Genomic DNA, 16,534 nt, shown 5'->3' with positions numbered 1-16,534 from the left:
ATAATCTATTACTATAAGTATCTCCCATGCACTATTTGGGACATACTTATACTAAAAAAAAATGTTGTTTATTTCAAATTCAAATTTAACTGAGCGTTCCAGATTTATGCGCTAAATCTGGTAACCCTCCTTGAGTGCAGTGGCTCCTTGTATCAGGAGGAACTGTTTGTTCTGTTTGCCAGCCTGGGCCAGGTTCAAAGGCGAAGTGTAATCCACCAAAGCTGAGTCTCAGGGGACAATGCTGAGGGTAGGGGCAAATGCAACCTTAAAGGGAAATTCCTGATTTGGCCAGAGTTTGGGAGGAAAGAGGATGGAAGAGAGAGACATACCTAAGAGGACAAGCTAAGTCAGTAGCTGGCCAGCTGGGGTGTTGGGAGAACCCTGGAATCCTTATATTAACCTACTTTTATAGTTTAAAGGAGGGGCGTTCAGGAAGGGAGGGTGAAATCCTTGCCCAGGTGTACCAGCTGATAGTATTTACCCATGGGAGAAAGGGAGGGGAGTGTTTCTCGGAGAGAAAGAGGGCTGAACTTCAGCCCTTCACTGAGGAGGGGCAGTTGAATTGGGAAAGAGTCGACCTCTGTTCCTCAGAGCCCTTCAGACCTGGGAAACTGGGGTCACTTCCCTCGGGCTTCCTGAAGGCAGGCTGCTCACACGCCTTGCTTGGTTTGGCGGCTGCTGTTGCCCCTCAGGGCTCAGTCACACAGAAAGGGTCAATAAACTATGTATCTCTAGCCAAAGAAGAAAGACAATAAAACCACCCGCAGGGTCAGAGGTCACCTAGTCACTGATTGAGATATTCACAACTCTTTTTCCTCTCTTCTCTCTTCTTGTCCCCCGCTTTCTCCTGTGGGTTTGTCCTCCCTTGACTCTTTACTTTTCGCCTTTCTCCAAAGCCAAAGTTATCCCCGGAAATAATTGAGGTGTGAGGCTGAAAAAAAATCATGTCATGCAAAACGAAGCTTGAAAAATAGGAGAACGATGGTGGATAAAATCCACCAGTTAAGAATACCTAGGCTCCATGGAGGCTGCAGCCCAGTCCCCAGTTCAGGGGTTGGGAAACTTCTTCTGTAAAGGGTCAGATAGAAAATATTTTAGGCTTTGCAGGCCACATTCAGTCTCTGTAGCGTAATCTCTCTCTCCCCTTCCTTCTCCTCCTGCTTTTTCTACCTCTAACCTTTTAAAGATTTAAAAAAACACATACAAATGCATTCTTGACTCCCGGGGCCATACAAATATGACAGGCTATGGGCCAGATTTTGCTTGCAAGTTGCCAAATCACATTCAAGCTAGAAATTAGTCTAATTCACCCCTACTCTGCCTTGTTTGGGGGTGGGATGGAGAAAGGAGGAGAAGGGGAGCCCTCATGCTTTGTTTTAATATCAAAGCCCTTTCTTCCCATCTTCTCACTAGGAAAGGACTAGATGAGTGACTTCAAACCAAATGCAAAAACAACAGGCAGTTCAATTTTACAAAATGTCGTTCCTGAACTGTATGAAGTTCCTTGGGATTTGAATGGGCTGGGAACAGCAGTTTTCTAGGTGGCAGGAATTCTTGAACTCAGCTTGGACAAAAGAGAAGATAATTTGGATAATGCAGCCTCTGCCCCGAGGGAGGAGGGGAGGAGAAAGATGGCATGGTGGAATAGGGCTGGACTAGGGAAATGGAGCTTGGTGGCAGATGGACAGTAGGGGCCTCAGACCTAGGCACCAAGCATTGAGAGTCACTGCCAGAAACCATGATGTGGTCCAGAGGTACACTTCCTGTCACCATGGGTGCAGGATCCTGTCTCAAAGCAAAGAAATGAATGAGCGAACAGCTCAGGATAGTTGAAAGCTTCTGTCCACTTGTTTTGGAGCTGAGATGATTTACATTTTAGAACTAATGGAGCATTTAGCAGCTAGAAGGAACTTGGGGTTCTGGGTAAATGTGTACTCCAGAATGTCAGGCAAGCTTCACACCTCAAATCCATTCTCCTTCCCCCATCTTTTCAGGTGTCTCAGGAAGGACTTGTAAACACAATTCAAACCCATCATTGCACATCTCTGCCTCTGCCTCAGTCTCCTTTCCCCCCTGGCCTGGGCACTCAACACCTACAAGGGATTCTGATCCAAAAGGAAAGGGAAAGTCCTCTCCCAATGTGACTTGTCCTTCTGGCACCCAGAGCCACTGCCAGTGTACCTTAGAGCCTACAGGCTAACATCTAGGCACCCCCAGAGTGGTAGAGGTACTCACTGGCAGTAGGACAAGGCTCAGCCTCACCATGAACCTTGCACTCAGTCTGGGCTGGTGATTGAGCACTGCCCGCCACTTAGGGTTTCACTCCATTTTCTGTATTTATAGGGCTCTCTTTATAATCCCAAACTGGATTCTGAGAGCTCTAGTTCAACTCCCTGCCTGTCTTCCTTCTCCAAGTTTAACTTTGTTTACTTCACCCTGTGTCTCTGAAGTTCAAGTATATTCAAGTATGCATATATATATTTGTCTGCACAGCCTTGATTGACAAGTACAATGAAAATGTCTCATTCCCGTCTGGTTTGCATTTCGTTACATTGGGCAGTGATCTGCTTTGGACAGCACAGGACAAAGGCAAAACAGATTTTTAAAAAAGATTGGTCAACAATATCTATTTGTTCATTCTATATTGAATTTTAAAGGTATTTAGGGCTTATAAAATATTTGTCAAATGATGGGAGTGTAGTGAAAACTCTGAGGTAGCCAATAAAATCGGGAGCCCAGTGAGCGGTTGGTGAGTGTGTCTGCAGGTCCCGAGCTCCGGAGCTCCGGAGATCGGTAGTTCAGCTTGGCCCCTGAAGCTAATTAAGAGCTTTATTTTAGCATAAAAATGAAAAGGAGTTAAAAACGCATTCCTTTCTCAGCCTTCTTCCCGCTTCATTTTTTTATTGCGATTTGCCATTTTTCTTCTAAAAAGATCTGGGACTCTGAAGAGAGAGTGGAGATTTATGTAAAGAAAGTGTCGTTTACCAGGAAAAAAAATGCGAGTAATGGTGAGTTTCAAGGACACGTTTCAACGAGAAACACTTTGTGCTCCTCTAGGAAGAGGCAGGGGCACCAAATTCAGCGTCTTGGAATAATTCCCTTCCTGAATTCAAAGATTCATTTATTGAAATAAATCAGGAAGCATTGGCAGAACGGAAATCCGCTTGCTGAGTTTAAAGGATCTTTAAAATGTTGCGAGTGTTAGATTGCAAGTCTTTTCTAAATACAAAACAGAAGAAAAGACCGCAGTGTTTCCCTTGGACTTAAAGAAAATTGCTAGGTCTCTGACTTAGGATAATTTCATGTCCGCCACAGAAAGTGTGTTTAGAAAGAAACCCTGCCCGATAGCACAACGTGCTGTACATGTTTTGTTTTTTTAGGAGGCTGAAGCGAAAAGTGCTGCAGAGTGGGGCTCTGGGGTGTACGGAGAAACTAATCCATCCCTACTGCCGCTCTGGGCGTTCTCTTTCCCTCCTGCTTCTCCAAGATGGATCCTAAAATTTGGGCTGAAAAGCTTTGCTCATTTGGCAATTATCAGTTTCTCTGATTTTACTTATTGCTTCATATTTGGGCATGAAAATATATCTTTTTCCTATTTACTGTTTGAACTCAGTGTGAGGGAAAGGATCCCATTATATTTCCTATCCATACAGACATGTGGGTATTTAGACCAGACCACATACAACTAGGGGACGCATAAAAGAGATTTATTGGTTAATTTACACCGCCTAATACACATGTAAACCCCAGTAAGCCAAAGCTGCTGAGGGAGCCTCGGTTATAGCGTAAAATAAGAACCACGACCCCTGGGTTCCAGTTGCCCTTCCCTGCCCAGTCCAATGATTCCTTTCTCCACCTGAGAAACGGAGAAACGAGAGAGAGCTCTCTTTTGCCTTGTCCCAGCCTGTGTGCAGGAAACACTTTTCTCTTCTTCGCTTCTCCTTTTTGGCCACCACTCTGCTTTCAGACTCAGTTCCCCTGGCCCCTGGCCCCCGAAGTTGTGCCCAGGGTCTCTTCTGAAAAGCGAGTTGAGGGGTGGGGGCTGCAGGTAATTAGGAAAACTTTGCTTATTATTTTTATTATTATTGCCTAACAGGAGTGGTTTGCTTTGGGATGCTTTGTTTTCATATGCAGTAATTTACTATATCTGGAGATATTGCACTTTCTATCGTGTTTCAAGGGTCAGATTTCCCCCTCCCAAAAAAGGAAACCTTCACCCAAACCAACCGAAATAGAATTCGAAATGACCTGCTTCTGCCCTACTGTTCACAAAGCCTGCAGCCTCGTACTCTTGGGGGCATCTGGGGTCCTTGCACCCCCTGGAGCAACGACACCCCCTCAGAGTCGCACACTCGGACGGGGTCGGGCTGCCCCAGGAAGGGCTCCACCGCCCGGGGTTTTGGCCTGGCTGAACCGCCTCAGGTCGGTCCCTTAACGAGCATTCCCCCTCCCCACTTCTCGGTTGATGATCTAATTGAATTATGCCTTTTTGTTCCAGGGACCACAGAGCACGTGCTGGAGGCAATTAATTATCGGAATGTGGCCATATCAAAACGGACACTGGGCACCCGGTAGGTCAGCGGCGGCAACATCCCCCTGTCCTGCGCTCGGGACCCCTCCCCCAAAAGGGGCAGGCTAGACTCCGTCAGCCGCCCTTCTTCCTCAGCCCCGCGCACAGCTGCCCGCCCTGACTCCCAAACGCTCAAGGCCCCAGGTTCTCGGGGTACCTGGCGGGGCTCCCCGGCAACCCTCGCATCAAGGCTGGCCGGGCTAGAGCTCCACAGCCACCCCCTTCCCGCCCCGGAGCCTCGAGAACCACTCTCCTTTGGAATGGCGCCGTGAGGAAATTCAAACTTTTTCAAACCAACTATATGCCCAGGGCCCCGTGGGGGTTGGTGGGAAGTGAAGAGAGGTAGAGAGAAGGAAGACTATAAAGGGGAAAGTGAAAAGAAAGGGGAAAAAGAAAGAAAAGCAATCCTCCCTTTTTGTAAACCTGACTCCAGGGAATTCATTTGCATGATTTAGGCGTATTTGTTCTTCTCTGGACAACCCTCCTCCCCGCAAAGAAACCCTCTGCTGAGCGACATGAACCCGTTCTTGGGGAGCCTATGTTCAGTAGATGTAATAATTTAAGTCAGCAGTGAACTCACCTTCCAACCTGGGGAGAGAGCTCTGGATGTAGAGGGAGAATTGGGACGAGTTTGATGGGTGGGGGTGACTACGGTAAGTATGCTACCGACAGGGTTTCCCCCCAGCAAACTGGCAAAGAAAGAAGGTGAAGTCTTGGCCAGGCCAGGCGGATTGGGGGGCAGGAAGTGAAAGGCTGCAGTTATAAAGCGCTGCTTGAGGCGGTCTCTCCAAGAGCCTCTGAACTTGATCAGATGTTCTGTTTCCTAGAGAGAGATGGCGGCCGGGCTCTGAGGCTGCCTCAAGGCGTACACTTTGGGGCTCGGCCCCGTTCGGGATATGACAATCACAGCCATCTTTCTCTCGGCCTTTTCTTTCCACTCTCACTCTCTTGCATTCTTTGCAAATGCTCTGCCGGACCAAAAGAAAAAAAAATGAGTGGATTTATAGCCTTGTGTGAACCTGGTCATTATGTCCAGAAAGACCTTGCACCAGACAGGAGGGGGGTGTGATCCCACACACAACTCTGGAAAGTAAATCCTTAAGAGGTAAGAAGTCCCCGAGGTCACTACGTGCTTCTCAGGATAAGAGTAGAAGAGAGCAAAGCCTTGGCTGTTTAGAGGGAAGAAAATTCCACCTCACAGTCCTCATTCCCACCTCCCACTTTTGCGTTTGAAAATGTTGAGAATTTGAAGCTGATTAGCCCCGTGGTTTGAAAACGGCAGTGATCCTGTGTGTGTCTAGTGAGTTTGCTAAGCAGTGTGTTTAGTGTGTTGTGTGCATGTTTTGTGTACAGAGGCTGTGCATTCTGTTCATGTTTAGTATTTGTGCTTGTGCATGTGTTTGCTGTATGTGCATGTATTTACTCTGTTGTGTTTAGTTTGATGGGTGCCTATGTTTAGTGTTCTGTGTGTAGTTCGTTGTGTTACTGGGTTGTGTGTACTTACTGTTGTGTTTAGTTGTGTGGGTGTTTAGTGTGGTATGTGCGTGTTTACTGTGTTGCGTGTTTCCTGCTGCGTGCTTGTGTTTACTGTGGTGTTATATGTGTTTGCTTTGTTGTGTGTGGTGTGTGGGGGGTGGGCGACGGTAGAGGGGGCAGCGGCGAGTATAGCCACTACTCACAAACTAGAGAGTCAAGGCTTGGCTCAGACCGAAGTAAGGGAGATCGGCTCTAATTGTAATTGCTTCTCCTTGTTTGGGTCTCGGCCGGCCAGCAGCAGCACCGGGCACAGACAGCAAGCTGGCCGGCCTGGGTCCGGGGTCTTGGGGCAATTAGGGCCCACGGTGGCGTGTAGGGAGGATGCGGCTAATGGGCCAAGAGCGTGGAACTGCTGCGCTCGCACCCGGATCGGCGCCCTGCGGCCGCAGAGGGGACACATTCTCGGGGTGGTGAGGCGGTAGGGGCCCAAGCCGGACTGGATGTCCAGCGCCGCGCCGACGGTGGGAACGATCCTCGCCGCGCAGAGTTCATTTGGCCAAAGCGGGTAAAGCGCGCACGAGGAGTGCTTGCCCGCTTGGGGCCAGAGGGAAACCGGGGAGAGGCCCAGCTCTGCCCCGCCGGTCACCGGCTCCAGCCTGGCTCCGGTTCCCCACAGCAGCGCAAGCCCGGGGGAGCCCACTCGCGGGCGCCGGGCCGCCGCCGCCTCACCTGCCAGGCGCCTGGCCACGGCCCAATCAGCGGCGGCCGCTCGGCCGCGGCTGCCATGTTCCCCACTCCGCGCTGCCAATCAGTGTGGCGGCGGCCAATGGGCTGCAGGGCCTGGGGTCAGGTGACCGCGGGCCAGCCGGCTCCCCATTGGCGCGCGCTCCGCGGCCTCCCGCTCGGTTTATGTGAGAGGAGTGAGTGATTGACTTTATCAGTCCAAGGACATTACTCTGGAGGCGAAGAGGCTGGGACTCGCGCGGCGAGCGGCGAGGACCGAGCCTGCCTCCTGTCCGCTGCCTGCCCGCTGGCTGCAAGCTGGCTCTGCTGCTAAGCACAGCTTAGCCGGGAGGCCGGTGCTGAGGGAGCTTCCTGGCCCCGCGGTTCTGCGCTCTCGGAGAGAGGAGGGGTGCCCGGGACAGGATTGGCAAACTCCGCCCTCCACTTATTATTTTGCTTATTTTTCTTTGTGCGCGCCTGTTAGTTTGTTAAACCAGATCTAGTCCCAGAGTCTTTTCTCCTCCCTTCTCCCCCCTCCTTCTTCCCCCCTCCTCCCCCCATCGTGTTCCTTCTACTTCCCCTCCTCCCTCCTATCCCTCTGCAGGAGACTCTCGCAGCGACGGAAAGTTGCAGCCCCTGGTACAGCCTTGGGGGTCTCCCGGCAGTGTCCAACCACCGCCACCCCTCTCCGACTACGGCACTTCGGAGATCTCCTCCTTCGCCCGCACCCTCGCTCATTTCAGCCGGATCGCCTGTACTCAGAACGCCCCACCCATGACGATGCTCCTGGACGGAGGCCCGCAGTTCCCCGGGCTGGGAGTGGGCAGCTTCGGCGCGCCACGCCACCACGAGATGCCCAACCGCGAACCGGCGGGCATGGGGCTGAATCCCTTCGGGGACTCGCCCCACGCCGCCGCCGCCGCCGCCGCTGCCGCTGCCTTCAAGCTGAGCCCCGCTGCGGCTCACGATCTGTCTTCGGGCCAGAGCTCGGCGTTCACGCCGCAGGGTTCGGGTTACGCCAACGCCCTGGGTCATCATCACCATCACCATCACCACCATCACCATGCGGGCCAGGTGCCCAGCTACGGCGGTGCCGCCTCCGCCGCCTTCAACTCCACGCGTGACTTTCTGTTCCGCCAGCGCGGCTCCGGGCTCGGCGAGGCGGCCTCGAGTGGCGGGCAGCACGGGCTCTTCGCCGGCTCGGCGAGCAGCCTGCACGCTCCAGCTGGCATTCCCGAGCCCCCAGGCTACCTGCTCTTCCCCGGGCTGCATGAGCAGGGCGCCGGGCACCCGTCACCCACAGGGCACGTGGACAACAACCAGGTCCACCTTGGGCTGCGCGGGGAGCTGTTCGGCCGTGCCGATCCGTACCGCCCGGTGGCCAGCCCGCGCACGGACCCCTACACGGCCGGCGCGCAGTTCCCTAACTACAGCCCCATGAACATGAACATGGGCGTGAACGTGGCGGCCCACCACGGGCCTGGCGCCTTCTTCCGTTATATGCGGCAGCCCATAAAGCAGGAGCTGTCGTGCAAGTGGATCGATGAGGCTCAGCTGAGCCGGCCCAAGAAGAGCTGCGACCGGACCTTCAGCACCATGCACGAGCTGGTGACACATGTCACCATGGAGCATGTTGGGGGCCCGGAGCAGAACAACCATGTCTGCTACTGGGAGGAGTGCCCCCGCGAGGGCAAGTCCTTCAAGGCGAAGTACAAACTGGTCAACCACATTCGAGTGCACACGGGCGAGAAGCCCTTCCCATGCCCCTTCCCGGGCTGCGGGAAGATCTTTGCCCGCTCTGAGAATCTCAAGATCCACAAAAGGACCCACACAGGTAAGGGGAAAGGCAGGCGGGCGCGGGATTCACCGCGGCACCGCTCCACGAAGTCGACTTTCAGCGCGAGGGAGAGGGGTGGCGGCCAGAGAGAGGGGCGGCGCCCCGCCCGGGCGGTTCGGAAAAGAAGCGCTGTCAGTGTCCCTCCGCCTCGCGCCTTCCCCGCCCCGCAGCGCTTTTGCTCACTTCTAACTTCCCGGGCGGACAGCTCTGCGGTCTCAGGAACTAATTGGAACCTTCTCGCGCCCAGGAACAAACTGGCGCCGCCTCTTTTTGTCTCTTTCTGGGTTACTATGAAGGGACTCCGAATGTGTTGAGAGCATATTGCTTACAAGCGACTTAGCTCTCGGCACACATTCGGGGGAGGCAACCATAGAGATGCTAATGAAAACTAACTTTCGGTTACTTCCGCTCTTTTTTACCCTTGATTGGCACAACTCCTAATTAAATGACTGATACTTTTGTCAAACTATTTTTATTTGGAGTTCCAGGTTCAGTTCAGTCCTCCGAGAGGAAAGCTAAAGTAGAAAAGGCACCACAGTTTCGTGGCTTGTTCAGAACATCGTGTAAAACTGTCTGGAGCCCCTAGATGTATACAGTTTTCTGTTTTCGAACGTTAAGTACGACTACTCAAGCTTTTTAATACTGGGTTTAGCAAAACCGCTGCATTTGAAAGAGGCAAATTAAAAGGTACAAAGAAGGAACTGAATGAGATTGTCCCGTCTCCGGTCCATTGTCCCGCCCCGGCTTGGTTACATCGCCGAGGTGGCGGTAGAACGTGGTCGCGCATTGGGAGCCCTGGGCCGGCTGGGGTGGAACCACAACTTAGGGGAAACTTTGGAGGAGCCAGGGGCTTTCCCATCCTGCGGGAGAACAAAGGGACGGGCAGGTTCTGGGCCAGCCCTGCTCCACCCCCGCCCCCGACCACCACTCCCCAACCCAGCAGGCTCAACCGGCGCTCTCCATTTTTCTCTAGGGAAAAGAGATGCCACAGCCGCCCCCAGTCGGTGCTCCCTCTCCGGGAAGACCGCCGGGCGCTCAGTCTCCCGCTGCTCGGCCCTAGGAGACTCCTGGCCCTGACCGTATTTTCCCCCCTTTGCATTTTTGCCTCTTGCAGGTGAGAAACCTTTCAAATGTGAATTTGAAGGCTGTGACAGACGCTTTGCCAACAGCAGCGACCGCAAGAAGCACATGCATGTGCACACCTCGGACAAGCCCTATATCTGCAAAGTGTGCGACAAGTCCTACACGCACCCGAGCTCCCTGCGCAAGCACATGAAGGTAATTACCTCTTTATTAGCGGTCGGCGGTTTATAAACACTCGGCCCGACACCGGGCAGCGGAACGGAAGCCCCCGCGCTGCCAACCCTGTATCCTCCACGTTAAATCGAGTTGCTCCAGCGGTGCACCTTGAACCCATTTTGGGGACCCGGAGGGGGGCGGGGGAGAGCACAGTGGGGAGGAGGAGGGAGCGGAGGGAACAGTCACTGTTTACTGGGAAGCTCTAACCGAGCTCGCCAGGGCTTGAGGTTGCAGTGGCTGCCTCTTCCCGGTTCAGCCCGCGGTGGAAACCAGGAGTGCCCGCGCCGAACCCGGGGGTGGGTGCTTCATTCGCTCTTCGGCTTCGGATAAAACAATAGGGCCGAGGAGCGCGGTCTGATTCCCACGTATTTGTCTGAGACCTCGCAGCGCCCAGGGCGCCTGTGTCAACCTTCTCTACCTGCTTTCCCAAGCCGAAGTCGGCTTGGTGAAACCTGGGCCTGGAGTGAATCTTTTATAGAGCCCCAAAGACTAAGTGCTTATCCCACTCCATCCGCGGAGACAGCATTTTTGAAGGGGCATGAATAAAACAGAGTGCTTTATTTCTTTTCCATAATGCCAATCTTAGGGCTGAAACTGTTTTGTTGGAGAACATCTCCAGGTTTTCTAGACATCGGTAATATGGAAATTAAAAACAAAAAATCAAAAATCAGCAGCATTTCTCTTTTAAGTGGGTCACTGGGCGGTCTTGCTCTTACAGTGCTCGAATTCTGCTCTTGTTTTTGCTTGCACAATGCCAGTTGGAATTATATTCATTATAATATATACATGTTAATTTTAGGTTCATGAATCTCAAGGGTCAGATTCCTCCCCTGCTGCCAGTTCAGGCTATGAATCTTCCACTCCACCCGCTATAGCTTCTGCAAACAGTAAAGATACCACTAAAACCCTTTCTGCAGTTCAAACTAGCACCAGCCACAACCCTGGACTTCCTCCCAATTTTAACGAATGGTACGTCTGAGGACAAACACAAACACAAACCCTGTTAACCATAGAATGGACCAAATGCATTTTAAAAAGAAAACTGAGACCAATCAGATGGAAATGGAGTTTTAAGGCAAGAGGCCACATATAGGGCTACATCTTGTTAATTGCAATTGTCCAGGAAGGTTTTGGGGCAAGATCCAAAAGTAGCCATGCCCTTTTCTCAGGATTAGAAAATATGTTTTGGCATTTGAAGGATTTAAAAAAATCTTTTCACTGCTTTTTCCTCCCCTTTCTCTTGCTCTGTGCACACCCCATCCCTAAACTCCTTCAGTTCATTTTAACACTTGTCCTGTTTCTTGAGGAAGTTATAGAAGGCTTGTTGGTGGTGGTGATGTTAAACTGATGGAAATTCTTCGCCTTAGTGGTGATTGTCTAAACTCTCACAGTCTTAAACCGTGCCAAAGTCCTGTTATGTCTTGAACTTTTCCTCAAAGCATTACACTTGTGAATGTATTTTTGTCTAATGGGGTCGAAACTGTTGTTCAGTATTTTTTCAGGCTGAGGATGTGATGTTACTCTACACAGATTGTGACGTTTAGTATACAGTTGCCTTTTGTAATAACTTTTTTTTTTGTAAATACATATCCATTGATGCCATATTTATCGTTTGTAATTTAATTATTGCTACAAGTGCCGGGAACTGAACAATATTTATGGATAAATGTTTTCTAACAAATTTCTGTACAGCTTTTGATTATAACTGCTTTAGCATTAAATTTTATTGTTTTGAAAGAACACAATTTACAATTTTTGAACCACTGACTCCTTTCTCTTGTTTTGTAACAAAGAGGAGACGTGAGCAAATGAAATCTTGTTTGTTGGTATTTATAACTCAGATCCCTTTTTTAATTGTCAAATTATTTTTCTATTGCAGTATAGATTCCTTACAGTGTCAGTTTCCATCTGGGAAGACCCTCCTTTCTTTATCTCTAGCTCAGATGGTTGTTTAACTGCGAGTTTAAATGTGTTTGTCCTGGATTTTCGGCATGCAAATCAAATATTACTGATCAATTCAGTTAGTGGCCATGACATCTCAATCTTGTACTTCAAAGACTGAGAAGCTGGATTTAATCATCCCTGCCCTACATATATGAACATAAGGTAACCTAATGAGTTTTATGTCCCTTAGTTTTTTATTACCTTACATAAAAATGAACACTGCAGCAGGATGCATGTCTCCATTCTATCAAGAGATCACCCATATACCTATATATGTTTGTATCTATGACTTATCTAATCTGCCTATCAAATCTATCTAGCTATCTATATATTTTCAAAAGTAAGCCTATGTCTGAAACAGTGGTGATGAGTAAGGCCAGTTAAGCCGTGCTTACTTATGGTTAAAGTGCTTCTTAAAGAAACCATAGTCCATTTACAGTTTTGGAAGGCAAAGGCTGATTTGTTTTGCTGTATATAGTTCAATTCATAATTATCACAATTATTCATAACATTTTTTTATAGTGGTGTAATAACTGCAGCGGTTCTGAAATGATATTATGGAAAGAAAAACTTGCAAAATATGTATTTTTAAAGTTCATGGTTTGTAGGCAAAGATGTTAAGAGCATTGTTTCCATTAAAATCAATAACAACGAAAAATGGTTGTTTGCTTTGTGATAAAATATTAACAATCCATTTAATCTTCAGCGAAGCAACTCATTTGGACAAGCAGTTCTTTTACAGTTGTTATATGAAAAAGAAACTGATTGCTATATTGGGGGGTTGGAGTGGGTAGAGTATTGAGAGACATTTTTTTAACTAATTTAGGGTGCTGTTTAATATTGAGAGCCCAATCTCTGCATGAGTAACCAGCTTGCAAATCAGCGAATAGAATGGTGGAGATAAGGAATTGTAAAGAATTTAGAAATGTAATGAATAGGCTTAAGTACTTCCTTCTCTTGAAGGGGCAATGCTCTAGGTTTTTTGGTGGCAGTCAATTTGGTATTATACATAATCATTTTGAATTCTAGAATTTTGTTTATTGTTCCTTTTGAAGAAATAAAGCCTTGGCACATCTTATTTATGTTATAACATTTTTGTATTTGGTGCCTGATTTTTTTTTCATGTTCAAATAAATCAACCTTAAATTGAAGTGCTCAGAGAACTGATGATGATTAAAAGAAACTTTGATTCCCTGGATATAGTTGAAGCAGTCTATTTTAAGTTATCCACTGATCTTTGTCCACAGACAATTAATTCTTGACAGTTTCTAATTGCAAATTGCTTTGGATGCAATTTTTGTTTGTGTAAAATGGGTTTTTTTTGCACTTTCCTCCATCAATAGACAAGGCAAGGGGTGACTTCACAAGTGAAGAGCATGTAACCTGGTCAGGCTACCACTCCTACCCCAGACATTCCAATCTTGACCTTGACATTGAGGGTGCTGGACCAAATTCCTATTTCTGGATTTTTCCTTCACTTCAAACCAGAGACCATTTTAAATGCTCAGCAAGCTTTCAGAAAGTGTATATTCATAAGATTGTCTCTGAATGTGTTCCAACTGAAGTTTAAGTAGTGTCTTTCTTCTGAAATATGCATTGAACTTCCACAGCTTACTGTTTACTCCATGAATTCTCTCTACTCCCAACTTAACCTAACCTTAAATGGGAGTAAAGTGATGGGTTGGTTGCAAGGTTCTCTCGGAAACTTGCTTCTCCCCCCTCTCCCCCCCTCCCCTCGGCATTAAATATATTAAATATCTCCTTAGGAGATGTAAAGAAGAGTTTGGCCTTTCCTTAGTAGGCTTGAAATTATTCTACCATAAAATTTTACAGTAAAGCATTGTGTCCTAAGAGGGGAAGATGCCAATTAACAATGACGATTACCCATATTAAGATAATGTAAAAGCTTTGCCCTCTACATGATTTCCTCTAATTTGGGTGTAGCATCATATTTCTCAAATAATCTATGTCCTCTGCCCTTATCATTTGTTGCAAAGAAAAATTTATTTTAGTGGAAGACTTTTCACAGATTTTCTTCCTATAATCTGACTCTGGAAGTACACATTCAGTCTTGAATTTTCAGTAAATACCTTAAAGAATAAGCACCTGCCCCCCCCCCCCCCCCCCCCAACAAAAAACCTTGTAACCCTAAAGGTGGATCTGCTGGGAACTACGAATGTCAGCTGAACTCTTAGTGATCTGTTATTTTCCTTCTCGCACCTGGTAAGACCTTTGTTAAAAGTCCATTATCTTTTCCAAAATGGATGGTTTAGTTTAAGATTTTCACTGTTGGGTGGGGAAGTGGGAGGTGTCTATTTCCACGCAGACAGAAGTCTAGCCTTCCTCCAGTTTGGAAGGTTAAAGATCAGGGTCCAGGCTAAGCAGGGCAGTCGGTCTTAGCTACTGACCGCCTCCGCTCACAAAGCCTTGCAGGAAAGTTGTGTTCAGGACTTCCTTGCCCCTCCCCCCTTCTCGTCGCCTGCTGTCTCCTTGCTTCTTCGCCCCTGGCTCCCTCTCCTCCCCCTTTAAAACCCCCAAAACAAACGAAAAAAGTCTAAAGGCACTTGTTTCTGTAAGAATCGCCAGCGGTGTGCCCATCCCCTGAAGAGTGGGTTCTCCGCCTTTCCGCTAGGCTAGTTTTCTCTCAAGCTGACTGACCCTCGAGGCTCAAATCTCGAGTCGGGCTTTGCCCTGGGATGGGGCCAGGCGCTTCGGAAGTCAGGGCTCCAGCTCGGCAGTCCTCAAGCCCCTCGTCGGCGCGCCCACGGTCCCTGTCCACACACCAAGTTCTTGCGAGTCCCGGTCGAAGCTCGGGCCGGGGGGAGGGGACCTCATTTCCTAGGGTCAGTTCTCTCGCGGTCTCGGCCCGCTGACCCTTTGACCTCCACCTACAGGGCCCTCGGCGGCCGTAAGCCGGCGGTCGCCCGGGATCCGAGGACGCTTCGCGCCCCATCGCCTCCCGGCCTCATTAGGCCGGCGGGGCTGTAAAGCAGGAATCAGCCGCTGCCTAATCCGGACCTGGGGTCAATACGAGCCCAAACAATGGTGAGCTCCGAAGGCCGCAGCGCAGCGCTGGCCGCAAACTTTGTGTTCCATTCATTTTCTTAAGGTGGTGGGGGTGGGGCCGGGAGGGTGCTTGCTACTCGCACGCCCGAAGGCCGCTCCCGGCTACTGGGGCTCTTGAGCGAGCGTCCTCTCGCTCGGCCTTCTGGTCTCTTCGCAGCGCTAGGGACTGGACAGGGTGGCGAGGCCCCGGGCCTGGTTGACGGCCCGCGCGAGGGCTCGAGGACCGGCCCAAAGGGGGCCGCCCCCGCGCCGGGAACAGACTTTGAAGTGGGTTTTTAGCGCGCACGTGTGAGAGCCGGGCCAGGGCCGGAGCGGGGGACCCGCTGGGAGGAAAGAGGAGGCTCGGGCCTGGGCCCCAACCCCTCCCCCGCTCCCCCTCTCTCTGGCCTTTTCAAGCCGCGGCCGGGGGCCCGCCGGTCTCCCCACCCCCACTCCCCCACGCCCGCGCCCGCGCCGCGCGCAGGCGCACACTCTGCAGCCGTCGAGTCGGATTCCGCTGCTAGGGGGTGGGGGGAGAGTTGAAAGCGGCTTTGCAGCGCCTCGGCCTCCGCTGAGCCGGGAGGGAGGGGAGGAGAGGGATGTGGGAAAGGGGGGTTGATTTGGGGGCGGCTCTCGAGTCGTGAACATGGCGGCCGGATGCGAACCCCCGCGGAGCGCAGCAAAGCGCAGACTGCGGGCTGCTGAACTGTTGTGTGGTTTAAACTCCCTTGTTATTCCTCAGCTCTGAGCGCCTCGCGGGAGAATGTAGGTCGTGGCGGCCGAACGCAAAATTGTTAAAAACGGAAGCGAAGAAGTTCTTCCAGGGCATTCTGGGCGTGGGAAGTTGGCGAGCCTTCTGGGTGTTGGGGTTCCCTGGGGACTTGGACATGAAACCCGCCAGAGGCCGCCTCACCCTCCTGTCCTGAGTTAAAACATTTACCCCGGGCCCTCATGGAGGGGGGGAGGTGGATGGCATTTTGAGTTATCGCGCTCGGGTCGGGTTCCATAGCACCTTCGAGTCCCTAAATAATGCCAATGAGTGGATACTGTTCTCTTCCAGGACAATGGCGGGACCCGTGGGGTGGGGGGACACACGCACCATTTCCAAATAAAATGTCCCGGCTTATCAACAGATGTGCTATTTCTAGTTTGAACGCTATATGTTGCTCAGGCCCCGTTTTCTGCATATCTCATTTAAACGTGGACCTATGAAAAATGGCTTTTGCGTGTGCTCTCACAGCTGTTGGTCTTGCGTTAAGGAAAAGAAAAGGCCACAATCCCGAAAACTTTCGTTCAGCTTTTGCTTAACTGCCTTAACGCTGGCGTGTGAAAGAACCCCTAGTAGCTCTGGGACCTCGAGCTCGTGTTTTCTCTGCAGAAAAATGCTGCAGATTCACCTTCAGATGTGTCTTTCGTGAGAAAAAAAATGTGGGATAAAAAAGTGTAGTTATTGACCCCTGGCTCTTCTAGGAAAATAAGCGGCACGAATTCTTTCAAGTTGCGTAAAGGCCAACAACTAGACGAAAAGGCAGCCTTCTTGGGGTTGCCCACTGTCAAGCATTTGGGCTCCCGAAGGTGTGGGGCAGTTCCCGTGGGCCACCTTGGGAAGGGCCCAGGTGGGTGGGCAGGTCATTAGCAGA

The 16,534-nt window shown here is 50.3% G+C and overlaps 1 protein-coding gene across 1 annotated transcript; it reads left to right on the top strand.

Moving 5' to 3' along the window:
• Window positions 1-7,543: 7,543 nt before the first annotated feature.
• ZIC3 (Zic family member 3) lies at window positions 7,544-10,884 on the top strand. The gene is made up of 3 exons (XM_046674082.1): window positions 7,544-8,603; window positions 9,721-9,884; window positions 10,705-10,884. The coding sequence occupies exons 1-3, from the start codon at window positions 7,544-7,546 to the stop codon at window positions 10,882-10,884; spliced, it is 1,404 nt and encodes a 467-aa protein (XP_046530038.1).
• Window positions 10,885-16,534: the final 5,650 nt, after the last annotated feature.

The sequence above is a fragment of the Equus quagga genome, chromosome 10 (assembly GCF_021613505.1).
Source record: "Equus quagga isolate Etosha38 chromosome 10, UCLA_HA_Equagga_1.0, whole genome shotgun sequence".
In the NCBI taxonomy this organism is placed as follows: Eukaryota; Metazoa; Chordata; class Mammalia; order Perissodactyla; family Equidae; genus Equus; species Equus quagga.
This window is presented reverse-complemented; position numbering and strand designations above follow the sequence as displayed.

What these genes read in the sequence shown, in the direction of transcription:
- ZIC3 (XM_046674082.1), top strand. Translation starts at nt 7,544, where the DNA reads ATGACGATGCTCCTGGACGGAGGCCCGCAGTTCCCCGGGCTGGGAGTG. An exon ending in CCACAAAAGGACCCACACAG is followed by an intron (nt 8,604 to 9,720) that starts GTAAGGGGAAAG and finishes TGCCTCTTGCAG; the next exon opens with GTGAGAAACCTTTCAAATGT. An exon ending in CCCTGCGCAAGCACATGAAG is followed by an intron (nt 9,885 to 10,704) that starts GTAATTACCTCT and finishes TGTTAATTTTAG; the next exon opens with GTTCATGAATCTCAAGGGTC.